Source organism: Malaclemys terrapin, chromosome 8 (genome assembly GCF_027887155.1).
Source record: "Malaclemys terrapin pileata isolate rMalTer1 chromosome 8, rMalTer1.hap1, whole genome shotgun sequence".
Classification (NCBI taxonomy): domain Eukaryota; kingdom Metazoa; phylum Chordata; order Testudines; family Emydidae; genus Malaclemys; species Malaclemys terrapin.
Genome location: NC_071512.1, coordinates 2,927,300 through 2,952,165, shown reverse-complemented (window position 1 = coordinate 2,952,165; position 24,866 = coordinate 2,927,300). Strand labels below are relative to the sequence as shown.

At 49.8% G+C, this 24,866-nt stretch overlaps 1 protein-coding gene across 1 annotated transcript; it reads left to right on the top strand.

The window, feature by feature from the left end:
- The first annotated feature begins 2,994 nt into the window (after positions 1-2,994).
- LSM11 (LSM11, U7 small nuclear RNA associated) lies at positions 2,995-22,281 on the top strand. Its single transcript, XM_054037171.1, has 4 exons — positions 2,995-3,424; positions 10,707-10,846; positions 12,184-12,267; positions 13,904-22,281. The coding sequence occupies exons 1-4, from the start codon at positions 3,013-3,015 to the stop codon at positions 14,306-14,308; spliced, it is 1,041 nt and encodes a 346-aa protein (XP_053893146.1). The 5' UTR covers positions 2,995-3,012; the 3' UTR covers positions 14,309-22,281.
- The last annotated feature ends 2,585 nt before the right edge of the window (positions 22,282-24,866 follow it).

Genomic DNA, 24,866 nt, shown 5'->3' with positions numbered 1-24,866 from the left:
TTCACCTATAATGTGGTAAGATTTTTTGGTTCCTGAGGACAGCGTTATATCGGGGTAGAAGTGTAGTTTAACTGTCAGATAAGGTGGGGAGGTAATATCTTTTATTGGATCAACTGTTGGTGAAAGAGACAAGCTTTTAAGCTTACACAGAACTCTTCTTTAGGTCTGGTTAAACTATGGTGACAAGTACTTGGTAAGGGATTGTTCATGCTTCGCAGGCTGGGGATAGACAATGAAAGCAAGGAGCAACTATGACTAAAGAAGGTTGACACTGGACTTGTCTCTCATTAATTAACATTCCAGCCACTTCTCCTCCTCCTCCTTCCCCCAGGAAGGGAGCTGATCTACAGCAATATGCATTTTTTTTTTTTTTTTTTTTTACTATTATTTATTCACAACCTGCCTGAAAAGCTCTAATAAAAGTTTACGGCGTCAAGGTGTTTTACTACTGTGGCCATTTCCCTCTCCACCCCCACTCCTGTTAAGGGGATAGGCTGGGTATAATGAAAACAATACATTCAAGCCAGCTGGATCATAAGCACTTAAATAGAAGCGAGTGTAAATAATCCCATTTTCTTAATGTGTAGTATGGATACGGGATCACCAAGAAGCTAATAGGAAAAGGCAGACTTGGGGGATTGTGGGGTGGGCAGCACATCATTCATTCCAAATTAATCACTACACCAAAGTTATTTAGAGTCTTCCTAGCATCTGTGAGCCCTCTATACTTTTTTTTGGTCTGAGATATAAACTCCATTAGACTCCAGAATGTCTCATGTCAGTATCCAGTAACTGACTTTTGGAGGTTTCTCTTCATATAATAAATGAATCTTCAACAAAAATATAGTAAAATTTGGATTTTTCACTCCAGAATAAAGTGGAAAGAGAATTTTTTGAGAACATAGTTCCAGCTGATAATACTTATCACTCACATGGGGCTTTATATCCTTAGAGCATTTTACAAGCATTAACCAATCCTCAGAATAGTGTAGAATAGATAAATAGTCCCCTTTCACAGATAGGTGGAAACTGCAGGCCATAGGTAAGAGTCATATTTTCAAAAATGGCCTTTAATTTTGGATCACATTGTTTTGAGAGGTGCTGAACAAATAACTAACTGAAGTAAATGGTGTTGAGGACCTACAAAAATCAGGCCCTATCTAAAGTTTGCTATTCAAAACGAGAGGAAATTGAAAATGCCCAAGTCAAAAAAGCTGGATGAGTGTTGGACAGAATTAGAACCAGTATGTGCCAGCGGCCCAATACTGTGTTCACACCGTGCCTCTAGAGAGCAGGTAAAGTTTCACTGTGACCCACTTAAGAAATGGACCCTTCCTTTTGAAGTTGTTCAGAGGACTTTTCTCAGTTATGTTTTATTGCCATAAAATGAAGCATTTGACCTTTGGGAACTAGTTATAGAGTTTAATAGCAGGGGGTGCAGTCTCTTAAAAGTGACTATAATGGGCTCCAGGGACTGAAACTGTGTCACTTTCCTTTGCAGAAAACACTTCTGCAATATGTACTGTAAGGAAAAAATAACAAAAAGCTTTTTGTACTGACCTTTACCCAGCTGCCTTTCAGTTGTGCAACATAAGTGCTCACCTATATGAAAGAGCCAGTGCATGACCTGTGAAAGGTCCTTGGGGGAGGGACTTGATGTTTTACACGGGCACAGCTGCTGTGATACACAGAGGGGTTTGGGTATGAGAAATTAATTAAAGGGGCAGCAATTAGAGAAGCCATATTAAAACTAGAGCATCTTTATCTGAGTGCTGGTGAGCTTGATTACCAGCTAGGAGGGCTGGGGCTGCTGGCCTGATTTTCAACTAGATGAAGTGATAAGCACAGAGCAAGGCTCATCTGTATTGAAACCATCAGTGCAGTGGCTCTCAGCCTTTCCAGACTACTGTAGCCCTTTCGGGAGTCAGATTTGTTTTGCGCACTCCCAAGTTTCACCTCATTTAAAAACGACTTACTTACAAAATTCAGACATAAAAATACAAAAGTGTCACAGCCACACTAGTCCTGAACAATTGCTCATCTTTACCATCGAATTATAAAATAAAATCACTGGACTATAAATATTGTAGGCACAGTTCAGCGTACAGAGCAGTAGAAACAAGTCATCTGTATCAAATTTTAGTTCGTGTTGACCTAAGTCTAGTTCACGTAGCCTGTTGTAAAACTAGGCAAATATCTAGAGGAGCTGATGTACGCCCTAGATTAGAAGACCTTTGCTCGGTGTACCCCAGGACTACATGTGCCTCTGGTTGATAACCACTGCATTGGGGCAGGGAGCCTGTTGAAGGCCTCCGGGCTCTGGCCATGTGCGCTATTTCCAACAGTGGCTGTCCCTGCAGTATGCCTGCTTGGCCTCCAGCGAGGGTGACCAGCCAGCACATGTGAAAAATCGGGACGGGGGTAGGGGGTAATAGGAGTCTATATAAGAAAAAGCCACAAATATCGGGCCTGTCCCTCAGGGCCGGCTCCAGGCACCAGCGGAGGAAGCACATGCCTGAAGTGGCACATGCTAAGGGAACAACAAGGAGTCTGGTGGCACCTTAAAGACTCACAGATTTATGTGGGCATCAGCTTTCGTGGGTAAAAAAACCTCACTTCTTCGGATGCATTACCCACGAAAGCTTATACCCACGTAAATCTGTGAGTCTTTAAGGGGCCACCAGACTCCTTGTTGTTTTTGTAGCTACAGACTAACACGGCTACCCCCTGATACGTGACATGCTAAGGGGTGGCACAGTGGTGACTTTTTTTTTTTTTTTTGCTTGGGGCGGTGAAAATGGTGGAGCCGGCCCTGCTGTCCCTATAAAACCAGGACATCTGGTCGCCCTCCCGCCAGCCCGGCCGCGCTGCGTCTCCCATCCCAGCGCGGTGCGGGCCGGAGCCTGCTTAGCTTGGGGGCGGTGCCGGGCGCGGGGCGGCACTAGGGCGGCCCCTAGCGGCGGCCGCGGCGAGCTACACGGGGCCCGGCGCCGAGCCCGGCCCGAGCGGAGCATGGAGCAGGCGGCCGGTGCGGAGCCGCGGCGGTGGCGGCGGCGCTCGGGCTCCAGCCCCGAGCCCGAGCCCGGCCGGTCTCCCAGCCCCAGCCGCCTGGACGTGAGCTCGGCCCGCTTCGACCCGCTGCTGGCGCTGTACTCGGCCCGCACGCCGCTGCCCTTCCCCGGCGCGCCCTGCTTCAACAACCTGGCCGAGTACGAGAGCTTCCAGCGGGGCCTGCGCCGCCCGGCCGCCCGCCGGGGCCCGCCCGCCGCCCGCCGCGCCCGCCGCCGCGCGCCCGCCGCCGACCCCGAGCGCCTCCAGCGCCTCCGCAGCCTCATGGTGCCCCGGGACCCCGAGCGCGAGGCGGCGGCTCGCGGCCGGGCCGGGCCCCGCCGGGCCCCGCGCAACGTCCTCACCAGGATGCCGCGTAAGGGGGGCGGGGGGCTGTGGGGGGGAGGGGGAACGGGGGCTGGAGGTTATGGGGGGGCTGGCTGTGGGGGGAGGGGGAACGGGGGCTGTGGGGGGGAGGGGGAACGGGGGCTGGAGGTTATGGGGAGCGGTGGGGTGAAGGTTATGGGGGGGCTGGCTGTAGGGGGAGGGGGAACGGGGGTGAAGGTTATAGGGGGGCTGGCTGTAGGGGGAGGGGGAACGGGGGCTGGAGGTTATGGGGGGGCTGGCTGTGGGGGGAGGGGGAATGGGGGCTGGAGGTTATGGGGGGGCTGGCTGTGGGGGGAGGGGGAACGGGGGTGAAGGTTATGGGGGGGCTGGCTGTAGGGGGAGGGGGAACGGGGGGTGAAGGTTATGGGGGGGCTGGCTGTAGGGGGAGGGGGAACGGGGGGTGAAGGTTATGGGGGGGCTGGCTGTAGGGGGAGGGGGAACGGGGGTGAAGGTTATGGGGGGGCTGGCTGTAGGGGGAGGGGGAACGGGGGTGAAGGTTATGGGGGGGCTGGCTGTAGGGGGAGGGGGAACGGGGGGTGAAGGTTATGGGGGGGCTGGCTGTGGGGGGAGGGGGAACGGGGGCGAAGGTTATAGGGGGGCTGGCTGTAGGGGGAGGGGGAACGGGGGGTGAAGGTTATGGGGGGCTGGCTGTGGGGGGAGGGGGAACGGGGGCTGGAGGTTATGGGGAGCGGTGGGGTGAAGGTTATGGGGGGGCTGGCTGTGGGGGGAGGGGGAACGGGGGCTGGAGGTTATGGGGGGGCTGGCTGTGGGGGGAGGGGGAATGGGGGCTGGAGGTTATGGGGGGGCTGGCTGTAGGGGGAGGGGGAACGGGGGCTGGAGGTTATGGGGGGGCTGGCTGTAGGGGGAGGGGGAACGGGGGCTGGAGGTTATGGGGGGCTGGCAGTGGGGGGAGGGGGAACGGGGGCTGGAGGTTATGGGGAGTGGTGGGGTGAAGGTTATGGGGGGGCTGGCTGTGGGGGGAGGGGGAACGGGGGGTGAAGGTTATGGGGGGGCTGGCTGTAGGGGGAGGGGGAACGGGGGGTGAAGGTTATGGGGGGCTGGCTGTGGGGGGAGGGGGAACGGGGGGTGAAGGTTATGGGGGGGCTGGCTGTGGGGGGAGGGGGAACGGGGGTGAAGGTTATAGGGGGGCTGGCTGTAGGGGGAGGGGGAACGGGGGGTGAAGGTTATGGGGGGCTGGCTGTGGGGGGAGGGGGAACGGGGGCTGGAGGTTATGGGGAGCGGTGGGGTGAAGGTTATGGGGGGGCTGGCTGTGGGGGGAGGGGGAACGGGGGCTGGAGGTTATGGGGGGCTGGCTGTAGGGGGAGGGGGAACGGGGGCTGGAGGTTATGGGGGGGCTGGCTGTAGGGGGAGGGGGAACGGGGGCTGGAGGTTATGGGGGGCTGGCAGTGGGGGGAGGGGGAACGGGGGCTGGAGGTTATGGGGGGCTGGCAGTGGGGGGAGGGGGAACGGGGGCTGGAGGTTATGGGGAGTGGTGGGGTGAAGGTTATGGGGGGGCTGGCTGTGGGGGGAGGGGGAACGGGGGGTGAAGGTTATGGGGGGGCTGGCTGTAGGGGGAGGGGGAACGGGGGGTGAAGGTTATGGGGGGCTGGCTGTGGGGGGAGGGGGAACGGGGGGTGAAGGTTATGGGGGGGCTGGCTGTGGGGGGAGGGGGAACGGGGGTGAAGGTTATAGGGGGGCTGGCTGTAGGGGGAGGGGGAACGGGGGGTGAAGGTTATGGGGGGCTGGCTGTGGGGGGAGGGGGAACGGGGGCTGGAGGTTATGGGGAGCGGTGGGGTGAAGGTTATGGGGGGGCTGGCTGTGGGGGGAGGGGGAACGGGGGCTGGAGGTTATGGGGGGGCTGGCTGTAGGGGGAGGGGGAACGGGGGCTGGAGGTTATGGGGGGGCTGGCTGTAGGGGGAGGGGGAACGGGGGCTGGAGGTTATGGGGGGCTGGCAGTGGGGGGAGGGGGAACGGGGGCTGGAGGTTATGGGGAGTGGTGGGGTGAAGGTTATGGGGGGGCTGGCTGTGGGGGGAGGGGGAACGGGGGGTGAAGGTTATGGGGGGGCTGGCTGTAGGGGGAGGGGGAACGGGGGGTGAAGGTTATGGGGGGCTGGCTGTGGGGGGAGGGGGAACGGGGGGTGAAGGTTATGGGGGGGCTGGCTGTGGGGGGAGGGGGAACGGGGGTGAAGGTTATAGGGGGGCTGGCTGTAGGGGGAGGGGGAACGGGGGGTGAAGGTTATGGGGGGCTGGCTGTGGGGGGAGGGGGAACGGGGGCTGGAGGTTATGGGGAGCGGTGGGGTGAAGGTTATGGGGGGGCTGGCTGTGGGGGGAGGGGGAACGGGGGGTGAAGGTTATGGGGGGCTGGCTGTGGGGGGAGGGGGAACGGGGGCTGGAGGTTATGGGGAGCGGTGGGGTGAAGGTTATGGGGGGGCTGGCTGTGGGGGGAGGGGGAACGGGGGCTGGAGGTTATGGGGGGGCTGGCTGTGGGGGGAGGGGGAACGGGGGCTGGAGGTTATGGGGGGCTGGCAGTGGGAGGAGGGGGAACGGGGGCTGGAGGTTATGGGGGGGCTGGCAGTGGGGGGAGGGGGAACGGGGGCTGGAGGTTATGGGGGGGCTGGCAGTGGGGGGAGGGGGAACGGGGGCTGGAGGTTATGGGGGGGTTGGCTGTGGGGGGAGGGGGAACGGGGGGTGAAGGTTATAGGGGGGGCTGGCTGTAGGGGGAGGGGGAACGGGGGGTGAAGGTTATAGGGGGGCTGGCTGTGGGGGGAGGGGGAACGGGGGGTGAAGGTTATGGGGGGGCTGGCTGTGGGGGGAGGGGGAACGGGGGGTGAAGGTTATGGGGAGTGGTGGGGTGAAGGTTATGGGGGGGCTGGCTGTGGGGGGAGGGGGAACGGGGGTGCTGGCTGAGGGGGAGCAGTGGGGTAAAGGTTATGGGGTACTGGCAGTGGGGGATGTGGCAAGGGCGAGTAGTGGTGTGGGGGAAGGGCTATGGGGATGCTGGCTGTAGGGGGAGGGGGAACGGGGGGTGAAGGTTATGGGGGGGCTGGCTGTGGGGGGAGGGGGAACGGGGGGTGAAGGTTATGGGGAGTGGTGGGGTGAAGGTTATGGGGGGGCTGGCTGTGGGGGGAGGGGGAACGGGGGTGCTGGCTGAGGGGGAGCAGTGGGGTAAAGGTTATGGGGTGCTGGCAGTGGGGGATGTGGCAAGGGCGAGTAGTGGTGTGGGGGAAGGGCTATGGGGATGCTGGCTGTGGGGGGAGGGGGAACGGGGGCTGGAGGTTATGGGGGGGCTGGCAGTGGGGGGAGGGGGAACGGGGGCTGGAGGTTATGGGGAGCGGTGGGGTGAAGGTTATGGGGGGGCTGGCTGTGGGGGGAGGGGGAACGGGGGCTGGAGGTTATGGGGAGCGGTGGGGTGAAGGTTATGGGGGGGCTGGCTGTGGGGGGAGGGGGAACGGGGGGTGAAGGTTATGGGGGGCTGGCTGTGGGGGGAGGGGGAACGGGGGCTGGAGGTTATGGGGAGTGGTGGGGTGAAGGTTATGGGGGGGCTGGCTGTGGGGGGAGGGGGAACGGGGGTGAAGGTTATAGGGGGGCTGGCTGTAGGGGGAGGGGGAACGGGGGGTGAAGGTTATGGGGGGCTGGCAGTGGGGGGAGGGGGAACAGGGGCTGGAGGTTATGGGGAGTGGTGGGGTGAAGGTTATGGGGGGGCTGGCTGTGGGGGGAGCGGGAACGGGGGTGCTGGCTGAGGGGGAGCAGTGGGGTAAAGGTTATGGGGTGCTGGCAGTGGGGGATGTGGCAAGGGCGAGTAGTGGTGTGGGGGAAGGGCTATGGGGATGCTGGCTGTGGGGGGAGGGGGAACGGGGGGTGAAGGTTATGGGGGGCTGGCAGTGGGGGGAGGGGGAACAGGGGCTGGAGGTTATGGGGAGTGGTGGGGTGAAGGTTATGGGGGGGCTGGCTGTGGGGGGAGGGGGAACGGGGGTGCTGGCTGAGGGGGAGCAGTGGGGTAAAGGTTATGGGGTGCTGGCAGTGGGGGATGTGGCAAGGGCGAGTAGTGGTGTGGGGGAAGGGCTATGGGGATGCTGGCTGTGGGGGGAGGGGGAACGGGGGGTGAAGGTTATGGGGGGGCTGGCTGTGGGGGGAGGGGGAACGGGGGGTGAAGGTTATGGGGGGGCTGGCTGTGGGGGGAGGGGGAACGGGGGTGAAGGTTATGGGGGGGCTGGCTGTGGGGGGAGGGCTGTGGGGGGGCTGGCTGAGGGGGAGCAGTGAGGTAAAGGTTATGGGGGTGCTGGCAGTGGGGGATGTGGCAAGGGCGAGTAGTGGTGTGGGGGAAGGGCTATGGGGATGCTGGCTGTGGGGGGAGGCAAATGAGGGTAGGGGCTGTGGCAAGGGGGAACAGTGGGGTGGGGGAGGATGAAAAGTGGGGTAAGGGTTATGGGGGGCTGGCTGTGGGGGGAGGGGGAACAGTGGGGTAAGGGTTATGGGGATGCTGGCTGTGGAGGGAGGGGAGCAGTGGGGTGGGGAAGGGTTATTTGGGGTGCTGGCTCTGGGGAGATGGGGGAGCAGCGGGGTGGGGGAAAGGTATGGGGTTGTTGGCTGTGGAGGGGGGTGATGAGGAATTGGGAGGTGTTGGATGGGGTGGAGGGAAGGGGTCTGTGGGTATTGGCTGGGATAAGGGCTGTGGGGGTTGTAGCCTGGGAGTGCTGGGGTGATATTGGGTGGGGGGAGGTGGATATTGCCTGGGGGTGGCAGGACAGGGTGAGGAGTGGGGTGTGGAGAGAAGGGACTGGGGGTGGGGGATACTGGGTGGTGGGATGAGGGGAAGGAGTATGCAGATAATGGCTGGGGGCATTGGATGGGGCAGGGTGTGATGGAGAGAGAATGGCTGGGGTGGGTAGTGAGATGTATATGGGAATGGAGGGATGGGGTGAGGAGAAGCTGTGAAGTGTTGGATGGGGTAGGGGGCTGTGGGGTGATACTGGCTGGGTGAGGGGCAGTTGGGGGAACAGTTGAGGGGGTTATGAGGTGTGAGGGGAAGGCGAGCTGGGGGGATACAGGCTAGGATGGGGAAGCAATGAGGGGGAGCTGTGGGGGATTGGATCGGTGAGAAGGGAAGGGGATCTGGGGGCCTACTGGCAGGGGTAGGGAAGTAGGTTGGAGAGGCAGGGAATTGGTTGGTGGGGCAAAGGAGCATGCTGGGGTACTGGAGAGCTTTGAGTATTGAGTGGAGCAGCAACTGGGAGAACTAGGTAGCGGAACTGACTAGGTAAGATTCAAATGTGGAGTTGGCTAGGAAGGGGGGGGTTGGTGAAGTTTGGGGGTGGGGAACTTGTGCGTGATTGGATGCTGTGGGGAAACTTGGACAAGTTGCTTGATGTGGACAACAGCATAATTCAAACACATTGCTCACTAAAAGAGGTCTCTGCACTGTCGTTACTTTCTCCCCTTTGATTTTAAGGTGACTAATTTGTGAAAAGCAGCTGCTGTGCCTTCGAAAAATACTACTTGTGTGTCAGGCATCCGATCTCATCCTGTGCAGCTAGTTGTTAAATTATAACCACAGTGTGTTTGTGACACACTGCTATTTCTTGGTCAGTAACTGTACATTCCAGGGGCATAAATACAGTGCTGAGTTGTCTAGTGACATGATGATAGAACTGTAGATCAAAGATTCATGAACTATAATTATTATTGTTCAGAGTGTGTTAATATAAATTCACACACACAGTCAGGGGAACAGCATTGTAGTTTTGTGAGCAGTAAGGTGCTCAGTTTGGACACCTGTACCAAAAACCAAATCACATGTCTGTCAAATGAAGTTTAAGTTCAGTTGTGTGCATTTAACTTATAAATTGTACATGTTAGACTAAAATAGTCACAATATTGGGGTCAGGTTTTACAAGAAGCTACATGATTGGGTACATTTCCTAGGTAGTATTGTTATTAATAAATATGCAGAGTCTTGAGGTTTTAAGTTGTGCAGTTTCCCTCTGAATGTTAATGAAAATTGCATGGCTAATTCATAGCTACATTTTGACAGCTATAATTCACCATTGGTACAGCTTCACCAGTGGTAGTGTAGGTGACAGCTGTATGCAGACCACTGTATTGTCATGGAGCTGCACCCCAGGTGAATTACTGGGCCAGTGTGTAGACAAACTGCATGTTGTGGCAGGTATGTTATGCAGTTTTCCCTGGCTCTGCTTCCTCGCTAATGGCTGTTCACTAAGGCTAAAACAAGTGCTGTTCTGCAGTTGAACAAACTCTCATTTGGGGCTGGAGTTTAGTCCTTTCCCTTCTACCTCAAGGAATGAAGTAAACCTTCGTTAGATAAATACTGTGCAGCATGGTCCACTCAAGTAACCCACTGTGAAATACACTGAGGGATGTATGATGCTGGGGAGAGTACTGCATTAGTGGTTGCTAGCCACTAAGTCTCAGTTGAACCAAGAAGCTCTCTGTAAGTTACACACTGATTCAACTTAGTTGGTCAAAGATCTTCTAGTGAGCCACTATTTCAAAGCTTCCTTGTAAAGAGAAGCAGTACTCCCATAAGATGGCTGCCTTCTTGGGACTTGCATCATTACACTTGTTTTTACATGGAACATGTACCCTGAGCATTCTAGGCAGGGATGGGATTCTTGCCCTATGCATTGTTCCTTGTAAACTCCTTTTATCTGAACATTCAGATTAAGTGGGTGTTTTTCAGACATAGCAAAATTGTTTCCTGTCCTCACTATGGGCTAGTCTACACTGGCAATGTTAAAGCACCGTGGCAGCGCTTTAACATGGCTTGTGTAGTCGTGGCACAGCGCTGGGGGAGAGCTCTCCCAGTGCTCTAAAAAACCCCACCTCTACGAGGGACGTAGCTACCGGCACTGGTGCACTGTCTACACTGGAGCTTGACAGCGCTGAAACTTACTGTGCTCGGGGGGGGGGTGTTTTTTCACACTCCATAGCAGAGAAAGTTGCAGCGCTGTAAAGTGCCAGTATAGACAAGCCCATAGTCAGGCCATTTTGACTGTCAGTTGTGTGCATTGAGACTGTCCTATACCACAATCTTTTTATCCCACTGTAAGTAGAGGTCTGCTCCACTGGGAATTACAGTTGGCTTAATGCAATACATTGTAACAATTCTGGATTTCCATTTTATTTGGTTATAAAATAGTATCCTCCAAGCAGGTTCTCCGTACTACTAGAAAGAACGGAGCCCTCTGTATTTTGTTGTTGTTTGTGTATAAAATATACACTTCACTGATGGTGTTTCATATCTGTTCTAGTTCATGAAGGCAGCCCTCTTGGCGAGCTACATCGTTGTGTCAGAGATGGTGTAAAAGTCAATGTCCACATCCGAACTTTCAAGGGGCTGCGAGGAGTCTGCACAGGGTTTTTGGTTGCGTTCGACAAATTCTGGAATATGGTAATTATTTTACTACTTCTTAACTTACAACCTCTGCACTGGAAACACCTAAACATCCACTGGGAGAGGGACTAAACTGGCAAATTTGGAGGAGGTGGGAGTGTAGTATTGTCAGTCATGAACCCATTTTGCCCTTGTACTGAATGCTAGGATGTATTTCACAGTTTCCAAAGTTTGTTACCAAACACAGGGAGCTAGAATATAAGGGATAGCAGAAATTTCTAAAGTCTTCTCTGCAGGATCTAGGCATGGTGTGTTGGAAACTACTCCCGTCTTGCCTCAAAACAATTTTTCTTGCTCATTTTGCCCCCCTACCCCCCTCCCCCGATCATTTTCCTTACCTTGATCTTCTGAACCTCTCTTTTTTTTTTTTTTTTTTTTTTTTTTCCCCCTTCAGGAGACTGATTTTCTTTCATTTGATGTCACTCCTTAAACTACTGTCTTTTCCACATGTTAAGTTCTTCTTCCACATATTCCATGGAGCTGGGGTAGTGCTTCATGCAGTCCCTCTGTCTCTCCTGAAGGCAAGAGTTCCCCAGTTCTCCCCTTGGAGAGCTGTAGGGCCTTAGCCATCTTCTCTGTCAGCTGGGCCCTCTTCCTCAGTTAGTTCTCAGGGTCAAAGAGTTCAGCAAGCAGGCCTACTCCTGCTATGAGGGAAGAGGCAGCATATATATGCTGGTCTGTTTCCTAAAGCTCATCTCAGTTGGCTGGGAGAAAAGGGAGTCTTGATTTGTCCATTCTGAAAGGCTCCTGGTTCCAGGTCCTTAAAGAAACAGTAATGGGATTTCCTCCCAAACACCACCTATTCCTGTGACCACTTCCTCTCTACCAAAATCTCTTACACCTTTGTTATATCAGACCTCTCAAAATCTCAAAGGGCCACACCAGGTGATGGAGAGTGCGCTGACCCCAAGGCCACATTTCCTTAAAGGGGACAGACTACCATGTTTCAGTGCTACAAAAGGCGAGCAAGGCAAGATTGCCCCAAGATTTTGAGAGGGGAAATTGGATGGAGGGAAGGCAGCCATCAAAGGGTTTTGAGCCCTGAAGGTGGGAGAAGGTTGGGGAAAAATCAGTGTTCTCTTGGGATATAAAACAAAAGGATGTGTGTGTGAGGACGATGGGGAGGATGTAGAAGTAATGTAGAAGAATCTGCTGGGCGCTACAGGTCCTTTGTTTTTATACCTAAAGAAACACATTCCTCTGTAGTGCTTGTTCCTAGATTGTCCTTGAGACCAGACACTTTTTGATGGCTTTATAAGGTATGATACAAAGCTGTTTTGAAGGTCAGAGTGTTTAGAACTTTATCTTGAACTTTTCCCTTTGTCTTCTTCCAGGCCTTGACAGATGTAGATGAGACCTACAGAAAGCCTGTACTGGGCAAAGCGTTCTACAGTGAACCTCAGCTGACTCTTACCAGGGTAAATAGCTTTCTAATAGCTTAACAACTGACTTTCTATGTCTTATTTTTGTAGTAGTTAAAAAGGTAGCATTTGCCTCTGAAATTGTACAGGTCTGTCGCATCTTAGGCGCATTTAACATGTGCGATTTCAGCTTTACATGGTCAGCAAAACAAAAACAAAACCAAAAAAAAAAAAGAGAAAAATAACAATTTAAATACTGTTTCTGTAGCGCGGACGATTCCGCCCGCCATTACACTCAATGTAATTTTGAGTATAGGCGATTTTCGCTTTAGGCGCTGACTGCGGAATGTATCCCCAGCGTAAGATGAGACAGACCTGTAGTAACTTTTACAGATAACCCTAGAAGATTACTAGAACTGAAAGAGCTCAGAGAGAAAACTCCCCCGCCCCCCCCCACACACACTTTTATTACAATTTGTTTATTTTGTGCATTTGTCAGCATTGTTTATAGTCAGTTTCACTGTTCATTTGGTAGTCATTTGAATGTCAGTCTGTTGAATATCTGAATATCCCTCTCATGTCCTGCTCTGGAGCTCACATGCTTGCTGTTTTCCCAAGCACCACAAGAGGGCATTTACCAGTTACAGCAAAGCTGAAACTGAGGAGGCAGTAGACACACATGAACAGCGAGGAAGAGGATGAGGGGGGACAGGAGATGCATGTTTAATGTTGTTGCTTTGGACCTGCTCAAAAGACTTTCTAAACCTCTGCAGAGGAGCCGAGAAATCCTTGAACAAATTTATTATAAGGAATTTGTTTTTAAATTGGGGGCATACTATTTAAATCTGTTTGGATAGATTCCCCCTTCTCTCTCTCTCCTCCCCTCTTCCCCCCCCCTCTTTTTTTGAAATCTATCAGTTAAATATTCAAGTTGCCAGTGTTCCTTTTAAGCCCATTCATATGGGGGGGGGTGGGGTGGTTCCATTAAGAAACCCTGTGGTTGGACATGCCAAGCAATCCAGTGTTTGTTTCACATGTCAGCATAATAATTTCTTTTCCAACTTCAGCACCTTTACATTTTCAGAGTAATTAACTCTTTATTTATCAGTTCTGCTATCCTAGGCATTTCTATGAATAGTTACTATTGGTTTTGGCCACTCACCTCCCAAAACGGCCCTTTTCTGGGGCTCCTTTAATGAGACAATGGGGCACCAAGGATCTGTTCTCCCTGAACGAAGTCCTGACATATCGAGGCTCCACGTCACAGCTGTTTGTCTCCTGGCTGAGGCAGAGAGGATAGGGATTCTTTTAGAACTATCTGATTGTTTTTGGGGTAGAGGGTGGTTTAGAGGTCATTGAACAACATGCTGACTCCTGTCTTCCCTGCCATAGTGTTGAGTACTGCCTCCACGGCAGTATTGCCCCTGCAAAACCAAACTCCCTATTCGTCATGAGATGCTAAAGGCACTCTTGCATAGTCAGTCTGACAGATCTGTATGCGTGAGACACCCATTCACCTTACTTCTTGGTCTAACTCTGGCAAAAATCTAATATCGGTTGATGATAAAATTCTCCACCAATCTTGTGTCCTGGCTGCTGATTCTGGGCCAGGTGCTCAGTGCTTCATTTAGGAGGGGAGAATGAGCCGCCTCTGTTCATGAATGTGATCGTTTACCTGAATGTTCCCTTGCAGCTGTTTGACAGACTCAAACTGCAGGAGTCCTTGATCAAGAAGGGAGCTGACTCGAGGACTGCAGCAGAGGAGCTAGCCCTGACAAATGAATCCAAGACGTTTGGACGGAAAGCTGGGTCAGGACGGGGGAGAGCAGAGGACGAGTGTGGGATGCAGAAATTTTTGAGTGGAGCTGAAGAAAAGAAGACAACTAATGACAACTTGCATCTGGCAGTCAGGAATAAGGCTGACCTGCCAAGCAGGACTGCCCAGACAGAGGGTACTAGTGCAGGGGGTGCTAATGCAAAAGGCCAGCCACGGAAAAAACGGAGGCCCAAAGTGGATTATCAGCAGGTCTTTACACGTCATATAAACCAGATATTTATCCGAGGAGAGAATGTCTTGCTTGTTCATTTAGCACATTGACTTGGCCGAGCCTTAGTCAGTATATTTAACGCATAGCATGAATTGCAGCTACAGCTCTGTGCTACTTAGCATTGTTGTGAAGTACCGTGATATCATAACTGGTTCCCTTCCTTCAGCCATAACAGGATAGGGGAAATTGCTGCATCTTGAGCCAGCCGCCAGATCAGCCTCGCTAGACCTCTTCCATTCAAGGGGTTGAAGGCAAGTTCAGCAAGAGTTTGCTTCTGCAAGATGAGGAAATGAGAAGAATCCTCAAGGCAGGACAGGAGGCTTCTTAACAGGCTAAATGTAAGAGGGTTGAGGGGTGACATCGGTGTGCTTGGTTATGGGACAAAATAGTCACCCCACATTTAAAGAGCATGCGACTCAGCATACAAGTCTAAAATCAGTGACCAATGCTAAATACTGTCTCATAATTGCAAGAGACATTGGTTTCTAATGAAACCAACAACTTATGTAATATTAGTAGTTAATTTAAAGTCTGGCAAAGAATAACTCTTGTATCTTAATTTGTAAGGGAATTAACAGCCTATGCAAAAGAGGGACAACTGCAATGGCGTTAACCATCCGTGTCCTGCTGTGGCGGGCACAGCTCTGTAAATGCACCCCAACCCTGAGCTGCAGCACCCTCTGTTGTCCAAGCCTGTCTTTTGAACAAAGACTGAATGTTGAGGTGGTCTGATGTATCTAAATAAGGAGGGGTGGGGGTGGGGGAAACCCTCTTTGTCAGGATTTGAACTTGTGTCCATTGGCATAGCTTGTGCTTTTCCCCACTTGCCTTGCTTTCTGCCTGCACCACCAGCCAGCAGTTAAAGTAGTCAATCCAATAACTTTCTTACTGGGAACTTCTACATGAAACACAAGAAATCATACTCCAGTCTTTTGTATTTATCAGCCATTTGCCACAGTCTCACATTGCACTGTTATACTATGTACTTTTCTTGTCAGATTTGAAAAATAGCTTGTACTTAGCACAGTTGTACTGTATCGAAGCGCCTTTGACGTTCCCTCTATTGAAATGTGAGATGCTGCCTCTCCAGCAGTTCTAAGGGGAACACAAGTCTTAGTGATTCTTTCTGGATAGTATATCTTTATGAATGATGCTCCCTCTAATTCCAGTTGAATTGAATTTCAGAGGTGTACTTAATGTTTCTATGAAACATAACAATTAGTGCTAAGCCCCAGCAAATCAGTGGTTTAATTTCAGTAGTGTTCCCCCTCCTTGTATCTAAATCACTGAAGAATAGCCTCAAACCACTGCAATGTATAAACTGTTCAACAGCTATTGGTAAATTCCTAGAGCCTAAGGCTGGAAGGGACCATTAGGTCATCTAGTCTGATCTCTTGGCATATGACACACTGATTGGGAGAGTGGTAAATAATGAAAAGGACAGTCACTGATTGAGTGATTTGGATCACTTGGTAAACTGGGTGCCAGCAAACAAGCATTTTAAGATGGCTAAGCGTAAATGTATACATCTAGGAACAAAGAATGTACCTCATTCAGGATGAGGTGACTATCCTGGGAAGCAGTGACATTGAAAAAGATTCGGGGGTCATGACGGATAATCACCTGAACACGAGCTCCCAGTGTGACGCTGTGGCCAAAAGAGTAATGCAATCGTGGGATGCATAAATGGGTATCTTGAGTAGCAGAGAGATTATTTTTACCTCTGTATTTGGCATTGGTGCGACTGCTGCTGGAATACTGTGTTTTCCAGGGCCAACAATTCAAGAAGGATGTTGATAAATTGGAGAGGGTTCAGAAAAGAGCCATGAGAATGATTAAAGATTAGAAAACCTGCCTTCTTGTGATAGACTCCAAGAGCTTGATCTCTTTAGCTTAACAAAGAGAAGGTTAAGAAGTGACTTGATTACAGTTTGAGTAACAAATATTTAATAATGGGCTCCTCAGTTTATTAGCGAAAGGTACAACATGATCCAATGGCTGGAAGTGGAAGCTAGACAAATTCAGATTGGAAATAAGGTGTAAATTTTTAACAGTGAGTAATTAACCACTGGAACAATGTATCAAGGTTTGTGGTGGATTCCCTATCATTAACCATTTTTAAAATCAAGAATAGCTGTCTTCTAGAGCAGATCTTTAGCCATTATTTTGGGGCAGTTCTCTGGCCTGCGTTCTACAGGAGGTCAGACTAGATGACCACAGTGGTCCCTTCTGGCCTTGGGATCTATATCATAGGCCATTACATTTCTCCTGTATTGATCTCAGTTATCTGATGCTGCATAGCAACTTCCCCACTAAAAATTAAGATTAAGACTGTCCAGCATTCTGATGCAAGAACAACTTAATGCTTTATACCCTGAGTCATAATGCAATAAAAAGTCAGTCCTGGAATTTACTGGTTATATAAAACCATAGGAGTATAATTTTGCTGTTAAAAGTGATGTATAAATTGTTTATAATTAGGAATACATCTAATACACAGGAGTTTCTGGACATTCAAAACCGCCTTTTGTCTGGGGTGCTGTTTGAAACTTCTGAAGACCTTTCAAATAAAGCACCTATTGGGGCTTGGATGACTGATAGGATAAGTCTCAGAGTTGCCAGTTCAAATCCAGTCTGCAATAATAAGGACTGAAAATGAAATGGAATTAATCACTGTCACTGAAGACTGTAGTGGGAATAAACCAAATTCAATAAGATTCTGCCTAATCTCAGAATTTGGGCACTGAAAAGACTTCTCTGGTCTCAGGCTCTGTCCATCCCTCTTTTGAGCTATTTTCCCTATTCTTAAAAAGCCTTCTATTGATTCTTCCTTCTCCCTGCAGTCCTTTCTAAAATCTTGGAGCAGAAATCTTATTTTCATATTTGCCCTTAATTCACTCAGCCTTTCCAGTTTGGCTTTCTATCAGGTCACTTTATTGTTGCTTGAGGTTGCAGCCAAAAATTTTACTTCTGTTCTTGACTTCTCAGCATCTGAGAGTCACTGACTTCTTTTTTTCATTGCCTCAGTTGTTTTTTCTGACTGTAGTCCAATGATTTTCTTATCTCGTTTTGTTATTTAGGGTATCCTGGGACAACCATTTCTCTGTCTCAGCCAAAGGGCTCTGTTCTTGGTCCCCTAGTCTTTCTTCCAACTCACTCGCTGGGTGTGATCATCTCTGTTCAGGCCCAATCATAGGGTAACATTTAGTTGTGTTCTTTCCTTTCCTTTTTCTCATATACCCATAATTCTTTCTACCTTGCTTGAGTCCATTTCCACTTGGACTAAAGCCACTTGCCTTAAATTAGATATGATGAAGATGAATGTTCTCTCTTCATCTCCACTGCTTACTTGTTGATAATACTCCCATCAATCTGGTTGCTGCTGCTTCTATGAGTCTTGATATCTTCAACTAACAACTTTTTTCCACCCTTTTCTCTTGTTTAGAAGGTGATATCTGCAAGGTTTAACATCTCTCTGTAGGCTTCTTATTTACATTACAGTAAAAATCCTCATTCTTGAGTTGCTTGTTTTGTGCCTTGATTTCTGCATTGCTATCGATCTGCTTTTTCAAAATCTCGTCCGCCACCTCAGTTGACTAACCACCCAATACATGTACTGTTTTGCTCTCTCTCACCATTCATGTTGCTGCTGCTTTCATTTCAATGTCTTGCGGTCCATCTGTGCTGTCAATTTAAAAATTCTTTCTTACAGTTCAGTGCTTGATCTGGTCCTTCTTCCTTTAATTGCCCCTTTCATATCTGCACAGGTTTCTAAATATTGTCCTCTTCTTGCTATAGTCCTAGAGCTGGCACTTTCTTCTCCTCCTCTTTCTGATACTCTGTGATTTTAAAACCCATCTGCAAAATTTTCTTATGAACTTTTGTCTCTTGTGAGTGTAAGGTACAGGTGAAGGTGCTGTGCTTCTGGTTCTCCTTGTGGACAGGGCAGGAACTGTTTCCACCGTTTTCCTTCTGTGATATCAGCTGTCGCTTAAATGTGGCTCTTGTATTAGAATAAATGGATCCAAAAAAATGGAACCAGCTTTAATAGAAAGTGTAAAATGTTTGTTCCTGTTCTAAACAGATTAGCCTATCTGTAGATGGCTCACTAAAGGTTTTCATTGTTATCTCCTGCCAGGTATTTTTTACTGGGTGTCTAATCTATTCATTCTCCATGGCCACGTTCACTATTTCTAGGTATGAGTTTCCCTTGTGCAAATTTTGGAGATAGGTTTTGACATTTAGCAGGCACTGGGCACCAGACAGAGACATAGGCTGTTGGATCTTCTACCCCCTTCTTACAGAGCAATTGGGCAAAACTTTCTAAACTCCGCCTTTGGGCAGAATCCTTAGTTGGGATTGCTCTTTGACCTGTCGGGAGTGAACTGCAGGGTTTTTTGTTTTGTTTTGTTTTTTCCCCCTCCCATAGAGAGAAATTTCCTAGTTTGTTAGAAAAGGTGTACATCACGTTTTCGGCCTACTTTCCAGGGTCGAACCTACCCTGGAGAGACTTTGTCCAAAAATAAACCCAAATGAAAGAGAGACCTGAAATCAGTGCTACACAGAGTTTTTAGCCACCAAAGTGAGCTTCATTTCATGCTTGGGCTCCCTGAGATTTGCCTCGGAGTCCTTGGCATACACTGCAGTAGCAAAGAGACCGCTATGGTAACTTATGTTCCTGAGAAGGAGAGGGCTAAGCCAAACATCTCATAGCATTCTCAAAATGTGCAGGTGGAAAATTCTTTGGGAAACCACTGGAGAACAGTAACAGAAATAAGAAATATTTCCCTTCTGTAGTCAGTAGAAAAGAGATTTCACACCATCCTATCAAAGGGAAATACTCCGTTCAAGGCTTCAGTTCTTCCCAGTTTTCTAGGGCTTGATGGCAGCTAATGTAGAGAAGTCTAGAAGCAAAGCCAGTTCCACAAGTAAGCAAAAAAAAATGCCACCTGACTCTGCTCCACTTGCCCACGGACCAGAGCCCTTGAGAGACAGACTCCTTCAGTTTGCGGAATCTATGCCTTCACATCAGACAGATGAGTTCTAGATAGAACGCGGCGTAAACCTGCCTCCTGTCACTATCCTACGGGGGAGCAGTTGACTAATCTTGCATCAGAAGATTCTCGAGAGGAGCAGCCCTGCTGCTTAATCTTCAGAGATCCACCAAGTAGCACTGCGGATGCTTAACTTGGTATTTTGATGCCTTCAAAAAGGTGGCAGATTCTAAGACCTGTGCAGCTCATCCTTTTCTCAGGTGCTCTGCAGAAAGTGCTCTGTAATTGTTGCTGAGTCACTCTGAGGACAGATCAGTTGTGACCAATTAACTCCAGTGTGGAAGCATGTGGGTCTGGAGTGCTTCACTTGAAGGCAGAGGGAAGCAGGGACAGAGGCACTGCAGGGAAATCTTCAAACTGCCAAACTCAAGGAAACTCACTTAAGGTGAGGTCCATGTTCCTTTTTGTTACCAAAAATGTCAAACCCCCGAGGGGGTAAGTCTGGGCTTTAGGGAACATGTGTGTGTGTGTGTGTGTATGCTCTGTTCAGAACAGTTAGTTACAATGCCGTAATGAAAATGGCACTCAAACTGCTTCAGCCACTATCTTTGTCTTGCCATCAAAGTAACATTACGTCAGCGTGACAGTCTGTCTGTGAAGCCAGTCCTGTGCGTTGCATGCCTACAAAATGGTCCTAAGATTAGACCATTCTTGAAATAAATACTTCTTCATAGGTCACAAGGTTGCATTTGTTTCCTTCTGTCCTAACTCTGTACCTCAAGAGGAAAATAGTATCAGCTGGATGTAAGGAAAACCCATTCATTCCAAGTAAATTTCAAAAGTACCTTCAGAGAGTCCACAGCTGTCTGTGCCATATATCGCTAATGGGGAAAAAGGGCCTTTAAGTCATCAGTTGTCTTATGGCTGAAATTATGCAGTGAAGAAGTTTATCATTCTAAGCACACGTTCTTTCTATAATCTATTATTGCCCATCAGACCAGATCCCCATCAGCTTTCTGGGCAGGAAAATCTCAGGCCAACTATGAAAAGATTGGTAAGGGAGCCAACTGGTCTTCCAGCCATATGGACACTGCACAATTAATGCACAGACTTTGGTGACGGATGCTGCTTTTGTTGGACAGGTACTGCATGCAATAATACGCTCTCCACCCACACCCCAAATTCCTTCCTGTACATCTAGATCTGCCGCTTCCCTTAGTCCATCCTTTGGATTTTACCAGCATTAAAATTCCATTCTAAGAAATGGTAAAGCCAGATACCAGTACAGCGGAGAGATATTTCTTTATCTGACAACAGTTTTTCTTCTCTTAACCTCCTCAGATTTTAATGTAATTTGGCCAACATTAGGTGGTTTATGCTCTGCAGACACCGTAGGAAGTGTTAAGGGAAAGCATTCTCAACTACAAGACTTCCATGACATTAGTTCTCTGCGTATTTTACAGCACATGAAACACACACTCTGGCAGTGATTCTAGGGGATACAGCTAAGCCCCATCTCTGCTAACTGACATGTTTGATCCTGCCTCCAAAATTTGCAGAGGAAACCCATCGGGAAAAGAAAAAGCAGGTAAGCAAATTTGTCTTTTTTGCACTAGAGATAGACTGGTGTCTTGGTGATTCTTGTTTGTTTCCTAGGGATCAGGGCTGGCTCCAGGGTTTTGGCCGCCCCAAGCAGCCAAAACAAAAAAACAACAAAACAAAAAAAGCCGCGATCGCGATCTGCGGCAGCAATTCGGCGGGAGGTCCTTCGCTCCCAGGCTAAGTCCGCCGAATTGCCGCTGAATACCTGGACGTGCTGCCCCTCACCGGAGCGGCCGCCCCAAGCACCTGCTTGACAAGCTGGTGCCTGGAGCCAGCCCTGCTAGGGATGGAGGAGAAAGGACTACTTCAGTGGGGGGAACATCAGAGATGGCTTGTCTCATGATGTTTACAAGCCCTTTTAGATGTCATTATAAGTGCTCTTGCTCTCAGCTGACAGAACTGAAAGCCTGTCAAGGAAGGAGAAATGGCTTCTGATGTTCCCGGATAGCTATTTTATTAGCTTCTAGCTTCATAGCATACAGTAGGATGACATAGCTGAAGAAAATTAGTACACCTGAGACTGTCAGCCTTGTATTCGTTGAGAATGAAAAGTAGTTTGATCAGTTTGTGTAAAAACATATCCATCCTTCTTTCCTCTCAAAAGATTGGAGCTCTCCCTCAGGAAAGAAATGAAAGCTGTTTCTGCTCCTTTAGCAATTGCTTCAGAGCAAAGTGCAGCTGTATCATTGTATCTTCTACTTGATAGATCACTTGAAGTTTAGAAACGGAGAGAAATGTTCCACTTATTTAAAACCTAAAATGGGCATTATTAGGGGAGTTGGCAGGCTGACCTTGGTTCTGCTAGTGCTTGTATCCAGTGTAGCTGAATGGGTTGGGACTTGCTAATCAGGTACCACAATATTAAGCTCTATACGTGAAGAACAGCATGATCTAATGGACTGAACTCAGGCCTGAGTGAAGAGCTGCCTAGTTCTAATCCTACTGCTGCTACTAACCTGCTGCATGGCTGTGGCAAGTTTACTTCCACTCTGTCTCACTGTCCACAGCTGCTTATCTCACAGGTATGCACTATATAAATGCCAAGTATTCTTAAAGCCATAATACAACAAGTGAAGCAGATACACAGGTTATCTGTCCTCTTCAGCCACTTGACCTTTTAGTCTTGTCATGGCACACTAGAGATGTTCAGCAATCAGCTGTAACACTTCAGTCTTGAAATCACTTGTGTCTACAAGGCTACACCTGGAGTGACTGCAAATTTTTATTTCACAACCGGAATACCATGCTCTGGTAAAATGGTTATAAACAAGTGTATAACTTGCTCATAATTATCGTTCTCTGTCTTCCTAAACATTTCGTTTCTAGGAAGGAATTGCTGCTCTGATTCTAACAAGGAATTTGCTCTCCAAATACAAATGTTTGTATAAAAGTGCTGAAACTGCAAAGCAATAAAAATCTGTGTAACACTGGTTGTTCCAAGGGGATTTTTTTTTTTTGATCTGTTAATTTGTGTGTCGAGGGGCTCTTACCCTAGTGGTTAGAGCAGAAGACTGTGGGTAGAGACCACTCGCACATAGACAACTGGCAGTTAGGGGGGAGTAAAAAAATAGGGATTGCATCAATAAATAAAGAGACTCTGTTCCAAACTAGTTCATCTCATTTTATTAAAAGTGGACCAATTTAGTTGTGGTACAGGGTACTCACTAAAGTGATACTCAGCAGCTGTTTTATTTAATTCTAGCTCATACCCTCCCAAAATAAAAAAATTGTTTATGCCCAGGCCACTGGATTCTCTTCCTAGCAGGGTAGGTGACCTATGTGATCTTGGGCAAGATGTCTAACCTGTCTGTTCCAGTTACCCGCTGTGCAATAGGGATAATGCCTGCACCCCTCTGAGAGATGTTGGCCTTGGCTACACTTGCAGATGTCCAGCGCTGTGAGTTAAACCTGACTTCGTGCAGCTGAGTAGGGAAAGCGCTGCAGTCTGTCCACACTGACAGCTGCCCAGCGCACTGTCATGGCCACATTTGCAGCAATTGCAGCGCTCTTGGGAGCGGTGCATTATGGGCAGCTATCCCACAGAGCACCTCTTCCCATTCTGGCGCCGTGGATTGTGGGAAGGGAGCGTGGGTGCTGGGCATTCTGGGTCCTGTCCCAATGCCCCGTGATGCATCACTTCGCATCCCAGAAATCCCTTTGTTTCCATCCATCTTTGGCGCCATCTTTCAACAGTTCGTGTGCAGCGCGATCTGTCTGCGGGGAAATGGAGTCCGAACTGCTGAGGCGTATGCTGACGAGTCTCGCCAGCACGTCACGTTTGGCTGTCGAACTATTCCTTAAGATCCAAAGTGACAGTGAGGAGTCGAACGATGCTATCGAGCCGCGTAACGCGTATGACACAAAATTACCTGTGGCATTCACGGACATGCTCAGCACCGTGGAACGCCGCTTTTGGGCTCGGGGAAACAAGCACCGAGTGGTGGAATCATATCGTCATGGAAGTCTGGGATGACGAGCAGTGGCTGCAGAACTTTAGGATGAGAAAAGCCACTTTCATGGGACTGTGTGAGGAGCTTGCCCCCACCCTGCGGCGCAAGGACATGAGATTGAGAGCTGCCCTGCCAGTGGAGAAGCGGGTGGCTATTGCAATCTGGAAGCTGGCAACTCCAGACAGCTACCGGTCGGTCGCAAACCAGTTTGGAGTGGGAAAGTCGACCACTGGAATCGTGTTGATGCAAGTTTGCAAGGCCATTAATCGCATCCTACTCAGAAGAACCGTGACTCTGGGTAACGTGCAGGAAATAGTGGATGGCTTTGCACAAATGGGGTTCCCTAACTTTGGAGGGGCGATAGATGGGATGCACATTCCTATTCTGGCACCACCCCACCTAGGATCCGAGTACGTTAATCGGAAGGGGTATTCCTCTATGGTTCTCCAGGCGCTTGTGGGCGTTTCATTGACATTAACACAGGCTGGCTCGGAAAGGTGCATGACACATGCATCTTTCGGAACACTTGGCTGTTCAGGAAGATGCAGGCCGGGACTTTTTTCCCAGAGCAGATGATCACTGTAGGGGAAGTTGAAATGCCCATTGTGATCTTTGGAGATCCCACTTACCCGTTAATGCTGTGAAACCCTACACAGGGAGCCTTGACAGCAGCAAGGAACGGTTCAACTACAGGCTGAGCCGGTGCCAAATGACTGTGGAGTGTGCCTTTGGCCATTTAAAGGGCCGCTGGCAATCTCTGTATGGGAAGCTGGACTTGGCCGAAAGCAGCATCCCCGCGGTTATATCCGCGTGCTGTACCCTCCATAATATTTGTGAAGGGAGGTGGTGAAAGCTTCACTCAGGCATGGACCTCCGCGATTCAACACCTGGAGGCTGAATTTGCACAGCCTGAGAGCAGGGCTATTACAGGGGCTGCAAGGATTAGGGATTCCTTGAGGGAGCAATTTGAGGCTGAAAACCAGCAGTGATTTCTGGTGCCCTGCATGGGAGTGAAGTGCAGTAATTCCAATCTTTAGGAATCAGTGTTTGCTAAGCAGACTTGCAGTGCCTGTTTATTTCCTGTGCTAAGGCGTCTTTTACTTTATGCAATAATAAAGAATGGTTTCAAAGCCAAAGAATCCATTTATTGAAAAAAAAAAAAAATTATTTATTGAAAAGAAACAAGGGGGTGGATTGGGGAATGGTACAATCACAGATTCACGTATGTCCTGTCTGGTGTGCTGGGCAGTGAGTGCTACATTTCAGGGCAGCTATACTGCATGGTGATGGGGGTTGAGTGCAGAGGGTAAGGGGGTCGTGGTTTTCAGGGCTGGATGGTGAAGATACTGGTGTTGGAGGCAGCGGGTGGCATAAAGAACACGGAAGTTAGGGAAAGTGGATTGGAGGTGACAATGGGGCACAACAGAGTTTTGGGACAAGGGCTGTAGGGGGGGTGGCGGCGTTTGCGGTACTGCTCCTCTTTCTGCATGGCTACCAGCTCCTGGATAGCGTCCGCTTGGCGCTCCAGGATGCTTATGAGCTTATCAGTGCTTTGCCGCCAG

Excerpts from the sequence above, each read along its gene's own strand:
- LSM11 (XM_054037171.1), top strand. The coding sequence starts at position 3,013 with ATGGAGCAGGCGGCCGGTGCGGAGCCGCGGCGGTGGCGGCGGCGCTCG. Across the intron at positions 3,425-10,706 it reads CGTCCTCACCAGGATGCCGC|TTCATGAAGGCAGCCCTCTT; the intron begins GTAAGGGGGGCG and ends TATCTGTTCTAG. Across the intron at positions 10,847-12,183 it reads TCGACAAATTCTGGAATATG|GCCTTGACAGATGTAGATGA; the intron begins GTAATTATTTTA and ends GTCTTCTTCCAG.